At 48.1% G+C, this 14097-nt stretch overlaps 1 protein-coding gene across 1 annotated transcript in view; it reads left to right on the top strand.

Moving 5' to 3' along the window:
• Positions 1-3783: 3783 nt before the first annotated feature.
• NIN (ninein) overlaps positions 3784-14097 on the top strand; it is a 97436-nt gene continuing 87122 nt past the window's right edge. The window contains 3 exon segments of the mRNA XM_034992762.1: positions 3784-3910; positions 4400-4453; positions 12999-13202. Coding sequence (XP_034848653.1) covers positions 13020-13202 — 183 coding nt within the window. The 5' untranslated portion in view covers positions 3784-3910; positions 4400-4453; positions 12999-13019.

The following is a 14097-nucleotide window of genomic DNA, read 5'->3' on the forward strand; positions in this document are numbered from 1 at the left end:
GGTAACTCAATGCTTACTTTAAAAATAATAATAATGATGAATTAAATTGTGCTAAATCCCTGTGTCCTCTTCTTTCATATATTTCATGAGGGAAAATGGAGAATCCTAATTCCTAATTAGGGTTCTTCAGGGGCAAAAGTATAGATCAGTTTGCCTTCTATTTCCTGTCCCCTTTCTGTGTTTATCTCCTTTCTTCCCAGCATCTTCCTGGGTTCTTACCACCATCATTTTGTCACTGAAACTTTCTCCTAGCCTTTGACTTACTCATCTGGACGGAACCCAAATTTCCCCCTTCCTCCTTTCATCACTCATTAGCTTAGGTTCTTGGGGAGAGTATGATGTCCCTTCTACCCAGACAGTCCCTGGCTTGGACTAGAAATGATGATCTGCTTTAACCATTTAGCCCTCCCTGATGCAGCTCTGTAACTTACCTGAAGATTGTTCTGATCAGTTCACATGGACAGAGAAATAAGAAAGTCATTTATTGAAGTGTAGAAGGAGCTGTGAGTTACTATAGAGTGACAAAAACATTTTTGTTTTGTTTTTGTTTTTTAAAGATTTTATTAATTTATTTGACAGTGAGAGAGAGCACAAACGGGGGAGCAGCAGAGGGAGAGGGAGAAGCAGGCTCCTTGCAGAGCAGGGAGCCCGACGCGGAACTCTATCCCAGGACCCTGGGACCATGACCTGAGCCAAAGGCAGGCGCGTAACTGACTGAGCCACCCAGGTGCCACTGTTTTGCTTTGTTTTTAACTGTATGGTGACTAAGAAATAATTTATACCCGACTGTGACTTTAGGAAAGGGTAGACTGAGTTTGGTTAGAACTATAGGCTTTCCTTGCCCAGAAAAGAAATATAACTCTGTAGATCCCAAGGAAATTAACAAAGCCTGAATTTTCTCTCTCTCCTTTTTTTTAAAAAAAAAATTCACTTTTGTTGTCCTGACTTTAAACTAATCATTACAAAGTTACTTCAAGAAGAAACAAAGAATAACTTTCTCTTCCCTGGATTATTCTTTGGTTAACTTTTTAGAGCTTTTAGCCACCTGAGAAAACCAATCCAATACTGAAAAATGTTGCCAAAAGCCACTCAAAGACCTCACCTACCCTAATACTTTAAGGATCCTGAGTCCCCGAACAAGGCTCTTTATAAATTGAGAGTTAATATCAGAGGCAGACAAACTGCAACAGATAAAAGGGAAATGTGGTTTGTAAAGGCTGGGTAAATGTCTACGTCTCTTTTCATTTTTTTCCATCTATTGCATAGGAGCCTGGCTACTTTTTTTTGCTATCTTCATTTTTGTTTAACAGAGAAAAGCTCAAGTGTTAGGTTCTAAGGTAAGTCCCTGCTTTTTTCCAGTGACTCTAGACTGGACTAAGATTAACCTTTCACCCCGTGTAACCTAAACTGCAGGCACATGGTATTAAATTATCTGCCTTGGTAAGACTGTCCTTGCAAGGCTACACCACAAAGTAGCCATGCTCCACACTCATCCCTCCTTTGTAGCAAGGCTGGGGGTTGGATGTCATTGCAGGTTTCTAGTCCCAGCATTAACTCCACCCCACTCACCCCTCTCAAGAAAGAGTATCTTGTGTTTCTCAAACCAAACAACCCCCACCAATTCTGACCTTTCTCCACAGGGAGTGAATGCCACCTCCAGCATCCCCTGACTCCCAAGAATCACCATTTTGAATTAATGAGCAATCCCAACCTTAAGGATTCTTGCAGGTAAAAGGGATGCTTGGAGAGAGAACCAGTAGGATGAGGCTCCCATGGCAGAGATTAAGTGAAACAAGGAAACATCCCTTCATTCTTACCTTCTAAGACTGTTGGCTATTTTCCTCCCCAGTGAACATTCTTCTCTATAAGATGACACCTATGTAAGTATTCTGGTCACAAGTTAGCTATTCACTTAACAGTTTGTCTGTGTGTTGTGTAATTACTACTGGGCGGAACCGTGCATAAAGTAGATGAATGTGTGTGTGTGCACAAGGGTATTAAAAAGGGGGGGGGAGGGGGAGCATGTGTTGAAAGAAGAGAACTCGGGGGGCGCCTGGGTGGCTCAGTTGGTTAAGCAACTGCCTTCAGCTCAGGTCATGATCCTGGAGTCCCGGGATCGAGTCCCGCATCGGGCTCCCTGCTCGGCAGGGAGTCTGCTTCTCCCTCTGACCCTCCCCCCTCTCATGTACTCTCTCTCATTCTCGCTCTCTCAAATAAATAAATAAAATCTTTAAAAAAAAAAAAGAAGAGAACTCGGTTCTAAAATAAGACTGATATGCTTTAAAAACAAACTTTTAATTTGGGGACAACTGTAGATGCACATTAAGTTTTAAGAAATAGTACAGAGAGATCCCTTATAGACCTTTTACCCAATGGTAATATTTTGAATAACTGTAGTATAATATCACAACCAGGAAACAGACATTAATACAGTCCTAGGGCCTTATTCACATGTCACCACTTTTGTGTGTACTCATCTGTGTACTTAGTTTGGTGCAATTTTGTCACGTATGTAATCTGCTTTTGAATCTCAGCTGTGCTAGGTACTAGCTGTGTGACCCTGAACAAGCTCCCTAGCTTCTCTGAGGCCCAGTTTCCTCATCTGCAAAATGGGTATAATGTCTGTCTCCTAAAGGTGGTGCGAGGATTAGGTAAAATCATTTCTGCTAATTTTGCAGCACACTGGATTCTCAATAGATGCTAGTTTCCTTCCTATCACTTGTTCTTTCAGTAGCGAGGGAATATGCTCCAGTTTCTTGCTGAAATAACCAGACTTGTGGGTTACAATAAATCAGGCAGCTCCTCTTCAAGGCCAACACATTTAACCCTGCAGTTCAAAGAAAACACAGTGGATGTCACCTGCCCACAGCTGCTGCCTGTAGGCCCGGACTTGGGATCCTGTTTGTATCCAGATCAGAAGTGTAGAGATGGGGGGGGGGGGGCGAGTGAAAAAGGAGAGACTCGGGGGAAGCTGTGGAGTAGGGGTAGGAGGTGGTAGAAGGTGGTAAATACTGAACAATCGTTGGCTGGAGAGCTACCAATTCCAAGGATTTTCCATCCGGTGTGCCTAGAGACCGCGGGTTGGATGTACCCGCGGAAAGCTGATAGCGGGTGGGAGCCTTTGAGGACATGGTGGGCAGGTGCGGAGGCCAGTCTAGACCTGGTAGGAGGATCACACTCCTTCCAGAGTTCAGTCAAGTCTAGAGCTCTTTTGTCTACTGCAGCCCCCTTCCAATGACAGCCAAGGAGCGCTCAAGGGGGAAGAAATCCAGGATCGCCTGGGAGGCACCTGAATCCCCAGCTTAAGGTCCGCTGGCTGGAGGCAGAGGCCTTTCCTCCCGGGTGTCCTAGACGAAGCCGAGGGTGAGCGGGCGGGTTTGGAAGGAGAGGCTAGAGGACAGGGGGGTCGAGGGGTGAACGCACTAGCCCCTGCTTGGTGGCGACCTCGAGGCGCCGACCTCCTCTACCTGCGCCCCGCCAACCCTGGCGTTTCCAAGTTCAAATCTCCGAAGCGACCGCCCCAGCGTCGTGCAGCAGCCAAGCCGGGACCGCGCTCCGTGTTCCCGCGACCGGAGCAGTCCCCGGGAGCCGGGGCGCAGTCGGCGTCTGGGTGGGGGTCGGGGGGCGGACCCCGCGAGGGCCGGGACTCCGCTCGGCGCTCCTCCCTCGGCCGCCCCCAGCGCCGCGGGCCGCGGAGGAGGAGCCGCGCCGGGGCCGGCGTCGCCCTGGCTCCTCCTCCCGCGCGGGCCAGGCCCTTCCTCCCCGGCGTCCAAAGCTCCGGGTGGCCGCGGCCGAGCCGGGAGCTGAGCGCGCTGGGCGCGGCCGTCCCGCTGCCGCCGCCTCCGAGCCCTGAGTGCGCCCGCGGCCATGGTCCCCGCGGCGGCGCCGGGCGCTTGAGCCCCGGAACGCGGTAAGCGAGGAGCCCGCTCCCGGGGACCCCCGCCCCGCGGCCTGGGGGTGCGCGGAGGCCTCGCGCCGCCCCCGCGCCGTCGGCAGGGCCCTGCGCGCCCAGGGCGGGCCCCGCACCGGGACCGGCTGGGGCTTCCCCTTCGGGGCCCGGGGCCAGGGCAGGAGCTGTCCCCGCGCGCGGGGCGCTCCCGGGGGACGAGGCGGGGAGGGGGCGGCCTCGCGGGCGGGAGGAGGGGCCGGCCGTGGCGGCGCGAGCTGCGCTGCCGGGGTGGGTGGGGGGCGGGGGCGGGCCGGCGGGCGGGGAGGATGCGCGCCGCAGCCCCGGAGAGCCGCGCTTTTGTACGAGCTGGCTCCTTACATATGGAAATGACGCTCGCGCGGGTCCCCAGTCGCGTCCTTCTGAAGGACGCCCGCCCGGAACCGCGGCGCCGGCTGCGAAGTATTGTCCCGCTTCGTGAGCCCTAACAAAGCGTCCTCCTTCGCTTTGCAGGGCCCTGGAGGCAGGCGGCCGGCGGTGCGGGCGCAACGGAGAGGCCGCCAGAAGGTAGGCGAGGACGGCGGGGGCCGAGACGGCGTGCCGCCTGGTGACACAATGGGGTGTCTGAGGTTTCTGGCGGTGCGACGGGCAGGCGGGTCGGAGACGCACCTGCATCACAGGTTGCCGGGGACCGGGGCGGCGCGCCCGCCCTCCCGCCGCGCCTCCGCCTCCCCGCGCGGCCGCGCAGCGGGTCTGGGCGCCTCGGCCGCCCGTGCGGTCCCAGCCCGCGGCCGCCGGCTCAAAGCCGCTACTGTGTGCAGACCCAGGAGCGGACTTGAGTCCCGGAGGGAGCAGAAAGGGTGGTGGTTCTGTTGCCTTGTGCCACCCAGGCAGCCTTGTGATTGAGCAGCTGAGGAGAAACCTGTCTGGGGAAACCCGAGGTGATAAGCCTGGACTCTGAGCAGCGGAGAGCTGTCTGGGGCCCTGAAGGGGGGCGGGGGGCGGCATCTTAGAAGGCGTGTGGGAGAAGCGCATATAGAAAGACTTTGCCAGTGCAATGACTAAGAACTAAGGGGAAAAGGACCAAATGACATGCGGTTATTGCCTGAAAACCTTGATCGCCAGACCAGCGGAATGGGAGTGTGGAGTGCTGCGGGAGAAGCTTCCAGGGTTCCCAGGGCTGGGCTTCTGCGACTACCAAACCGGTCCCTGACAAAAGGACAAAGCTGATGGAAACACTTTACTGCGGAAAGCTCTGTCTGTGAAGTTGAGAGAGAGGGAAAGAAAGAGGCGTTTTCCTAACTCCAGCCCCGACAAACCCGGGTCGAGGTGCACGTACAATGGGGGGTGGAAAGATTGCCCTACCATGTACCTTGCTTCGACAACTTAGCTATTATGAGATCCTGTGCCTTCTTAACAGGGACAGAGGAATTCCTGAGATGGACTTGCCATACAACTTAACTCTGAATTTATGAAATCAAAACAGATTGCCTAGTTGTCTTTTGTGACTGACATGGTAGCTAGAATCCCGATAAAGTCTATCCCAGCATATGGGCTGAGCTCCTGAGACCATGGAAGATTTCTCAGTGCGGCTCCCTTAAATACGTTGACAAAAATTTGTGCCTGCTTGTTTCCAGAGGCTTGACATTCTACAAGGAAATGTATTTTTCCTGTGTCAGCTTAATTTTATCTTGAATCTTCTGGTGGATGACCTGAAATATTGGCAGATCTTGCTCTGGAGTTGAGGGGCGGGTTGTGAAGATTTCCAGACTGTGTGTAAAAGTAACATCACAGGCTGGCTGAACAACCAGTTTGTTGTCTCTTCAGCTGTTGTCAGTGTTCTTAGGGAGGTGAAGTGAACTCCTGGGGAGTTCATTTGCAGGTTTATTTTCACCTGTTCTCTGGCGATTCCACAGGGGAAAGCATTCTGAACTGCAGTAGAGTTAAAGGGAAGGACTTACAGATGTTCCAAATGGGTTGGGCGTCAATAAAGATATTGCCAGGGCAGAAGGCTTTACGGGGCAAAGGAAAGGAAGCTATCAGAAGCACAGACTTCGCATTAAAATGTCAGGGATCAGTCATTTTAATAGGCATTTGCTCAGAATGACCTGGTGTCTGTCTTCGTCTTTTTTCATTTTCGGTATGTGATGACCCTTGATATCAAAAGATGTTAACTGTCACAGAGGGGGAGAATAGGGCCCCAGTGAATTCTGAACAGCCAACCTTAATTTAATAGGCAATATTCTTATCATAAGTCAGATGTTAAAATAAATTGTTTTAAATGTCACTGCAAATGACTTTCTAAACTAACATTACACCAATCTTGATGCTTCCATTTTATGTTGATAATGAAAATACATTTTATTAGTCTTACATTGATAAAGGGTTGACAAGTTAGCCGGATTCAAGCAGCCTAAAGCCTTTTCAGGAGGTTTATTTTTATAGATGCCAATTCATCTGTAAGCCAATAAATTAAGTGGTTTGAATTCTGGCTATTGAGCTTACATCTGTTGGGCAGGAGCTTGTGGAGAGACTGAGGCTTGCAAAAAGATGTTTTTATCTTATTTACAAATGGAATGGAATTTTATCAAGATTATGGGGAATATGCAAGTGAGCAACTTTTTTGAAATTTATATCAGCAGTTAATATTTGTTGCAGTTTATATCAGCAGTTAATCATTTATTCAAGTTTTGGATGGAACAGTTACAAAGTATTTATGTTCTAACGTTCACATAAAAAAGTTGGGAAAATATCGTTTATAGATGTGAGAAGAGAAGTTCTTCCCCAGGGGACTGTGCTCATAGATGCACGCATTCTGAATTAATTCCAGTAAATATGGCTCAAGAAGTGAAAGTTGTTATAAGCAGTCTCTTTTAAGAGAGTAACGAACATGTAGCTCTGTTTTCTGCTTCTGTCATTTTACTTAGCTGATTACAGGTTATTGAATCTATAATGTGCTAGGCTAATGATTTTGTTCCTCCAGCTACCTTGAGTTAACTACTTGATTGGTAATCCCCCTCACTGTTAGGTTTAACAAAAGCTTGGGTTTGGCACATCATTCAGGATAGAAAAACACTAAAACTGTTTTTAATGTTTTAGAATAAATGCTAGCAGGATGTCCTTAGTTAAATTCAGTTTATTTTATGTTTTTTTTTTTAAAGATTTTATTTATTTGACAGAGACACAGCGAGAGAGAGAACACAAGCAGGGGGATTGGGAGAGGGAGAAGCAGGCTTCCTGCAGAGCAGGGAGCCCGATGTGGGGCTCGATCCCAGGACCCTGGGATCATGACCTGAGCTGAAGGCAGACGCTTAACGACTGAGCCACCCAGGTGCCCCTTAAATTCCGTTTAATAGTGTAGTTAACAAAGGTTGTTATTTTCTTTCAAATTTATGTAATGTGACTTTTGTTTCTGTGCAGTGGCATTTAACTTTTGTGTTATATCTTTATGCCATGGTTTTATTCTTGGTGATACCCTGGTACTTATGGTATCCAGCTAGAAGTGAGGTCCTGTCTGAACCGAGAGGAGGCTACCTGATAGGAGTCATTTTGATGACCAGCAGTGGTTTCTGGCAGAAATATCCTATATAGATATGTAAATAGAGACAGTTGCTTTTTTTGTTAAGCTTTTGCTGAACTTGAATTTATTCTTGTCACTATTTCGTTTTATCTGGAAATGGATCCAAAATGTTAAGATGCGAAATCTTTGCAATTAGAGTGTCTGCAAAAAAAAAAAAGAGAGAGCGCGAAGAAGAGGAAACATTTTAATTTGATCATTGGCATTATGAGGCTCTGACTTGCCAAACGGTGAAAGCTAAAGGCGTGAATGAAAAGCGTTCCCAGAGCAGGGTTTCTCCATGTTCACCGCTTTAGTTATAAAGTAACTAAATTAGTCACTTGGTGGTCACTGCCTGGTCTGTGGACCCCCAACAGCTATGTCTGAGCACAAACCTAAAAGCATCTATTATGATACCCAGGGAAAGCGGCTGAGCCGAGAGGGGCATCCAGACATTCCACATAGCTGTTCAGCTGCTGGACCATCTGGAGGGAAATAAAAGGCCTGGGCTAGGGGCTCCAGGCATTGTGCTCATTTATTATTTGGTTTTTCCCTTGCCAGACTTTGTCTCTTTTTCACTCCCTCTGGCCCAGAACAGACGTCCCCTTTGGCTGGGGTGCCATTCTTACAAGCTCCTTTCTGTACCTTGGCTGCCGGAAAGTTCAGAAGTTCACGCATCCGCTTCATGGTGGCCTGATGTTGGGGACTTCATTATTCCAGCTGTACCTCCAGTTACATCTTTTCCAGTCCCAGTGGGCACCGATTTCATCAGCCGGGGTTGCCGAGCGGCACGCAGTAGCACAGATCTGTAATGGACATCCCCGTCGGGGTCTATGCATGTTGGCAGCCTTGTTTTGAGTTATTTGGAAGGAAAACGCTCCAGATAGTTCTCATTAGGGGCGCTTATTGGGTGGTAAATGTTTTGATAAATGGCTGTGTGCATTTGCCTCTTATTTAGCCATCCCTAGTTAGAACTCCAAAATATTGCCCACCCTGGCCCTTCTATTCCAAAGGAATTGGGAAGGCTTCTGTCCATGTGATTGGGAAGGTAGATGGCGAAGAGAGGCCCTGGCTTGTGGTAGGCTTCATAAAGCTGGAATTGTGCTTTGTGATTTGAAGGAGGGCTTGTCACTCAAAACCCAACTTTTCTTCATCTCTGAGGAAGATTTCTGTCACTGGTAGGTGTCCGTTAGGCTTTAACTCTGGGAAGCATTGATGGCACAGATTAGACATATTTAAATATTTTGAGGGAGTAATTTAACAGTGATCAATGTCTGGACTATGCCCACTGTTGAAGATACAGGACTCTTCCCGATCATTTTTATTTAAAAAAAATTATTTCTTCCTTGCCCTAAATCCCAACGCTGCTTTGGAAAAAAGAGAATGCTTATTCTATGTATCTCTAGTGCCTTATAGGCTCTAATTAGTCAGTAAATGGATTAGAGAGGTAGGGAGGAAGAAGCCCCACCCTTACCCCCCCCCCCCATCCAATTGGGAGGAGTTTGTGGCCATCAGGTTTTCGTGGTGGTTTCTGGTACTGTTTAGCTGATTAACACATGAAGGTGGAGATAAGGGATTTGTCTTGATGTTTCAGTGGTCCCATTCATGTGTTCTGTGTGCATGCATAGGACTGAGAGATAGTATCATTCAGAGTCAGACCAGAGTTCAGATCTCAGCTCCACCCCCATCTTAGCACTGTATCCTTGGACAAGTTGCTTAGTTTTACCAAGCCCCAGTTTCTTCATCTTAAATGGGAATATGATGGTCTACTTTAAAGAATTAGAGGGATTAAATGAGCTCATTTATGTAAAGTACTCAGCATAGGCCAGACTTCTAGTAGATGCTCAGAAGTTTAAAAAAAAAAAAAAATTCTTCTTAACTCCCAATTATATTTCAGCCTTTCTGCTTTTGTTTGATGTTAAATTTATCAGTAATCTGCCTTTAAAGATGGAGGTAGCACTGAACCTTACCCGCTGCTGTTAACCATTTAGTAATATAATATTGTTTATATACATAACCCCTGCCCTGTGCATTCTTGCTGTCTCTAAGGCATTCCACAGCTCCCGCTCTGCTTCTTTGAAGGCAGATTTCTGGCTGGTTGACGTGTGAGTTACCTTTCTTCAGTTTACCCCTCCTTGGTCAGTCACTCCTATTTTCCTGGTTGTTTTTTCAGTACCCCTCTTGTATCAACTTTCTCTGGGATTCTCCTGTCACTTGCTTGCCATCTTTAATCCCTAGGACAGCCCTTCCAGATGGGTATTATTATCCCCATTTTATAAACAAAGGGACTTGGGAAAGTGTTTTAGTACAGAATCCCCTCCTAAGTCACATCCTATAACCGCCCCCCCAAACAAAACAAAACAAAACAAAAACAAAAACCCAAATGCAGCTGAAGTTTATGAATCCACTGGCTTAGTTACTAACTCCTTAATCAAACTCCAGACAGTTCTGGATGCTACAGTTTGGGAGTGGGTTCTGGCTTTTAATTCTGTTAGTTACAGCTAAGACTGAAAATGCCTTTGAAAAAAGGGTTGGATGGGGGAAGGAGAGGTGTGCTTGTGGAAGAAATAGGCATTTCAAAGACTTCATGTGCTCATTATATCACTCTCATCCAGGGGAAGTTTCCACTCAAGGGATCTCCCTACACTAAGTCAGTCCACGGTGTTTACTGAGTCTCTGGTGTGAGGAACAGACTGTATGTACTATGCATTTGGGGGAGGATAGAAAAGAAATGAGTTGTGGACCTTGTCCTTAAGGAAATTTCTGCCAAGTGGGGGGAAAAATTCTTGCACATGAAATTACTCATGAACATTTGGGGGATAATATCAACCAGTAAAAATGCATTCTGTGCCAAACGAGGACTGACAACTTGTCACCATATGCAACATCATTTGGATGTTTCTGTATGCTCATTTGTTCCTCAGAGTTGGGGCTGTTTTTCCCCTTCAGTCAAAAGAATGTTTCCCAAAGCACAGTGTCTTGGGAAAGAGGGAGATGAAATAAAGAGATTTAAAAAAGGAACGACCGCTGTGAATGAAAGAGATTTGATTTAGCAAAAATCCAGTGACCTCCCAAAGAGCAGGGCATGATAGCTTATCAACTTCACAGCTGTGGATGAGATCAGGACTTCGCAGTACATTATGAGTTTTGTGCCCCTCTTTCATTGGTCTAAATGCACCAATCCCCATGCCTTAAAAATAATTTAAAAAAGAGGAAATGTTAGAATTCTTTCACTGTTGAGTTTTTTTTTTTTAAATATGCAAAATCAAGTGAAAGCAGAATAGCCTGCCTTTTATGAAGTTGGTCAGATTATAGCCCCGGGTACTGCAGAGCTATGGCGGCCCCAGAAAATCCCAGAGCCCCTGGGCATTCTCAGCTCTTAGCCGACAGCAAACTGGCCGGCTCTAAGTGAATCTCATGAGCCAGCCATTGGCCTTGTCAAAATCCCTAACTTCTGTGGCTTTACTTAACACCTTGGTGTTTCTTTTCTGATGCTCTGGTGTTTATATAGCACTCTCAACTTATTTTGAAAACATTTGCATGGTGATTAGTTAACCCAACAGACCAACCCTGGGAAGGCAGCCAGAGCGGGCAACACCTTAGTAATAGAAAAGCTGATAATTAGGAGAAGGCCCCCCTGCCCCCCACACACCCAGACCAGGAGCCTGGACCTAAATGGTGCCACTTTGCTTTAATGAGTGACCCCAGTAAAAACTGATCAGTGGTCGAGCTGTTTGAATCCACCTTGAGTCCACCTAGTTCTGCTGAAACTCTTGGGATGGTCATGGCTCTGTTTGAGCTTGTGGTGTTTGGACAGTTGTCTGTAGGAAGAAAGCACCGCCTAGAGCAGCACTGATGGGTCACGGGAACCTCTCTCATTTTCAGTTCTGGCCACTTTCAACACCTGAACTTGGATGTTGCCCGTGTTTCCCATCTGCTCTATGAACATCACCTCTAAGAGAGTTCTCTTACTCAAGGCTTTTGTTAGTTAAAGGTGCTGCTTTTAAAACTAGACCGGTGATTGCCAGAGGCTGGGGGAGGGGGCAGTGGGAAATGGCTCCATGGTGGGTGTAGTTTCAGTCACACAAGATGAACAAATTCCAGAGATCTGCTGTACGACAATCCACATACAGTGAAGACGACTGTCCTGCACACTTAGAATTTTAATAAATTTTTGTTAGATTTCATGTTATGTCTTTTTTATTGTAGTAAAAAACGTATTGGCAAGATAAATATATTTTTGAAAGTGCTGCTTTTTATAGTCAAGGGGATGGTTCTGAGAGCCTTGATTCACATGGGCTGAGGTCACCGTCTCGAGGGTGTATGTTGTGTTTGGCTTCCATTGCATCATGGTGAAGGTAGCTTTCGACGAGCACGTTTCAGGCTTTCATTGGAAGCCCCACCACATTAAAGATGAATTATTGTGCAAGCAACCCCCCTCCGATTTCACTCATAATATATGAGGTACCCAGAATTTCATGATGTATATTTGTAGCAGAAGTGATTCTGAGTTAATCGGGAGCCCACGTTTTTACTGATCCCATGGAAGGTGAAGAAACGGAAGGCCCGGGGTTGGAAGGGTGGAAGACAGATTAAGCAGGTGTACAGACGTGAGGTGGTCTGGATGAGGGAGGCTCCCTGAGACTCTGTACGATTCATGTGGTCTGCGGCTCCTCTGAACCTCACGGTCTGAAAGCTTGGAGTAGTGTTTTCCCCTTTCCCCTTTCTCTAGGTAACGAGGCATTACCTAGAACTCCTGGGGACTACAGCGGCGCTTCAGGGAATACTCTTCCCGCCACACCTCATGTAATTGCACCAATGAAGTTAATTGCACTGCTTTTTGAGGAACTTGTGCAAAAGGCATTGTGTCTCCTGTAAACAGGGAGGTGGTTTTGTATCAGACCCATTCATCCAGTGCCTCTTGCTGCAAGCCCCGGGCTGACTGCGATGGGGGGCATCTAGGCATCTAAATAGCCCAGGGGTGGAGTGCAACATCTGGGCAGGTGGTCCCGAGCCCGCCGACCTGTGTGGAAGCTCAGGCCCCGCAGCCTGCAGGTGCTACCAGTTAGTTTGAAAGGACTGTGTCCGAAGTGGCCTTTCACCTTCTGTAAGTCCAGGGCCAGATGAGCTGATAGAGAATTGCTTTCAGTCTTGAGTTTGAGACTGGCTGCCTGCCCGAGGACCAGGCAGGAGAGGAGACTCCCTCATTCTGGTAACAATACCCCTGCGTGACCCGACCTGTGGCTGTGGCCCTGGTGGGAGTGGCCATGGGAGCTGGCTGGCCCGGGCTGGCTCCTGGAGAACCCCACAGTCTTGCTGGGGGAGGGGAAGGGGGCGGGGTGCAGCATCTCTCCTGCGAACCCCGCAATCTTTCTGGGGGGAGGGATAGGAGGGAGCAGGGTGCAGCATCGCCTCTCCTGCCAGCCTCCACCGAGGTCCCGATGGGCCAGCACCAGGGGCCAGGGCACACAGAGCATTCCTGAGAGGTGGGCGAGGGCAGGGGTAGGACTCCTGGGGCTGCCACAACCCCCCCCCCCTTGTCTCTGTCCCACCCAGGTGAGCGCCGTGGGCTATGGGATGGATGAGGTGGAGCAGGACCAGCATGAGGCCCGACTCAAGGAGCTGTTTGACAGTTTTGACACCACGGGCACTGGGTCCCTGGGACAGGAGGAACTCACCGACCTTTGCCACATGCTGAGCTTGGAGGAGGTGGCCCCGGTGCTCCAGGAGACGCTGCTTCAGGATAACCTCTTGGGCAGGGTAAGGTCTGGGGAAGAAGCAGGGTGGCGGGAAGTGGGTGCGGCTTTGGTCAGAGGCTGGGGGGGGGGGGGGGGTAGGGGCAGAGCATGCGTGTTGCAACTTGCTTCTCACATCCTGGCTGTGTGTGCCCCTAGCTATTAACCTGATGAACAGAAAGAGAAAATGTAATGGGCGGGACCCAACAGTGTGGTTTGCTTGGGTTGTAGAGGACCTGCTTGGGTTTGTGCTCTGGAATATAGATGTACCCGGAGCATCTTAGATGAAGGGAGAAAAAGAGGCAATAAGAGCATGTTTTCCAGCTCTTGTTCATGGTGGATCATTTTATGGACTCTGCATTCATCATTGGGGCAGAGGGAGGGGACCGAGATTTCCCTGGAAGAGAAGGAAAACACAGTAAGAAAATTGCCACTCACAGGACGAACAGATTGCTGTTATGACTTTTACTTCCAATAAAGCTATTTCTTGTGCAGATTGCTTCTCGGGTGAAGTTTTAATTAAACCTTTCACCTAGGAAATAAGACAGGAGGGTAAGTAAATACACTGCAGGTTCATTTAAAACCCAGCACGACTTCCTTCCAGCAGCGATATGCATGTGTGCTGATGGTAACTTCTGCATTTGACAACAAATAGTCATGTTGTCCCCACAAATCAAGTCACAGAAATGAGTACAGGGTGAGAAAGGGCCTTTTTAACTCCTGCTATTAGTGGGAAGGATGTTCGATCTGTCTCGACCACCTATTGCCTTCAGTCCTCATAATTCTAATTAAGAGCATAATTTGTATGGCTTTGAGTTGAGTCTTACTGTTGATTGTTAGAATGGATGAGAGGAAAAAATGGGCAGTGCTTTATGGGCTCTGTTGTCACTGATGACACTTTGTAGACATTTGTTCTTATC

This window comes from Mirounga leonina, unplaced genomic scaffold, assembly GCF_011800145.1.
Source record: "Mirounga leonina isolate KUSES-001 unplaced genomic scaffold, KU_Mleo_1.0 Mir_82, whole genome shotgun sequence".
NCBI lineage: Eukaryota > Metazoa > Chordata > Mammalia > Carnivora > Phocidae > Mirounga > Mirounga leonina.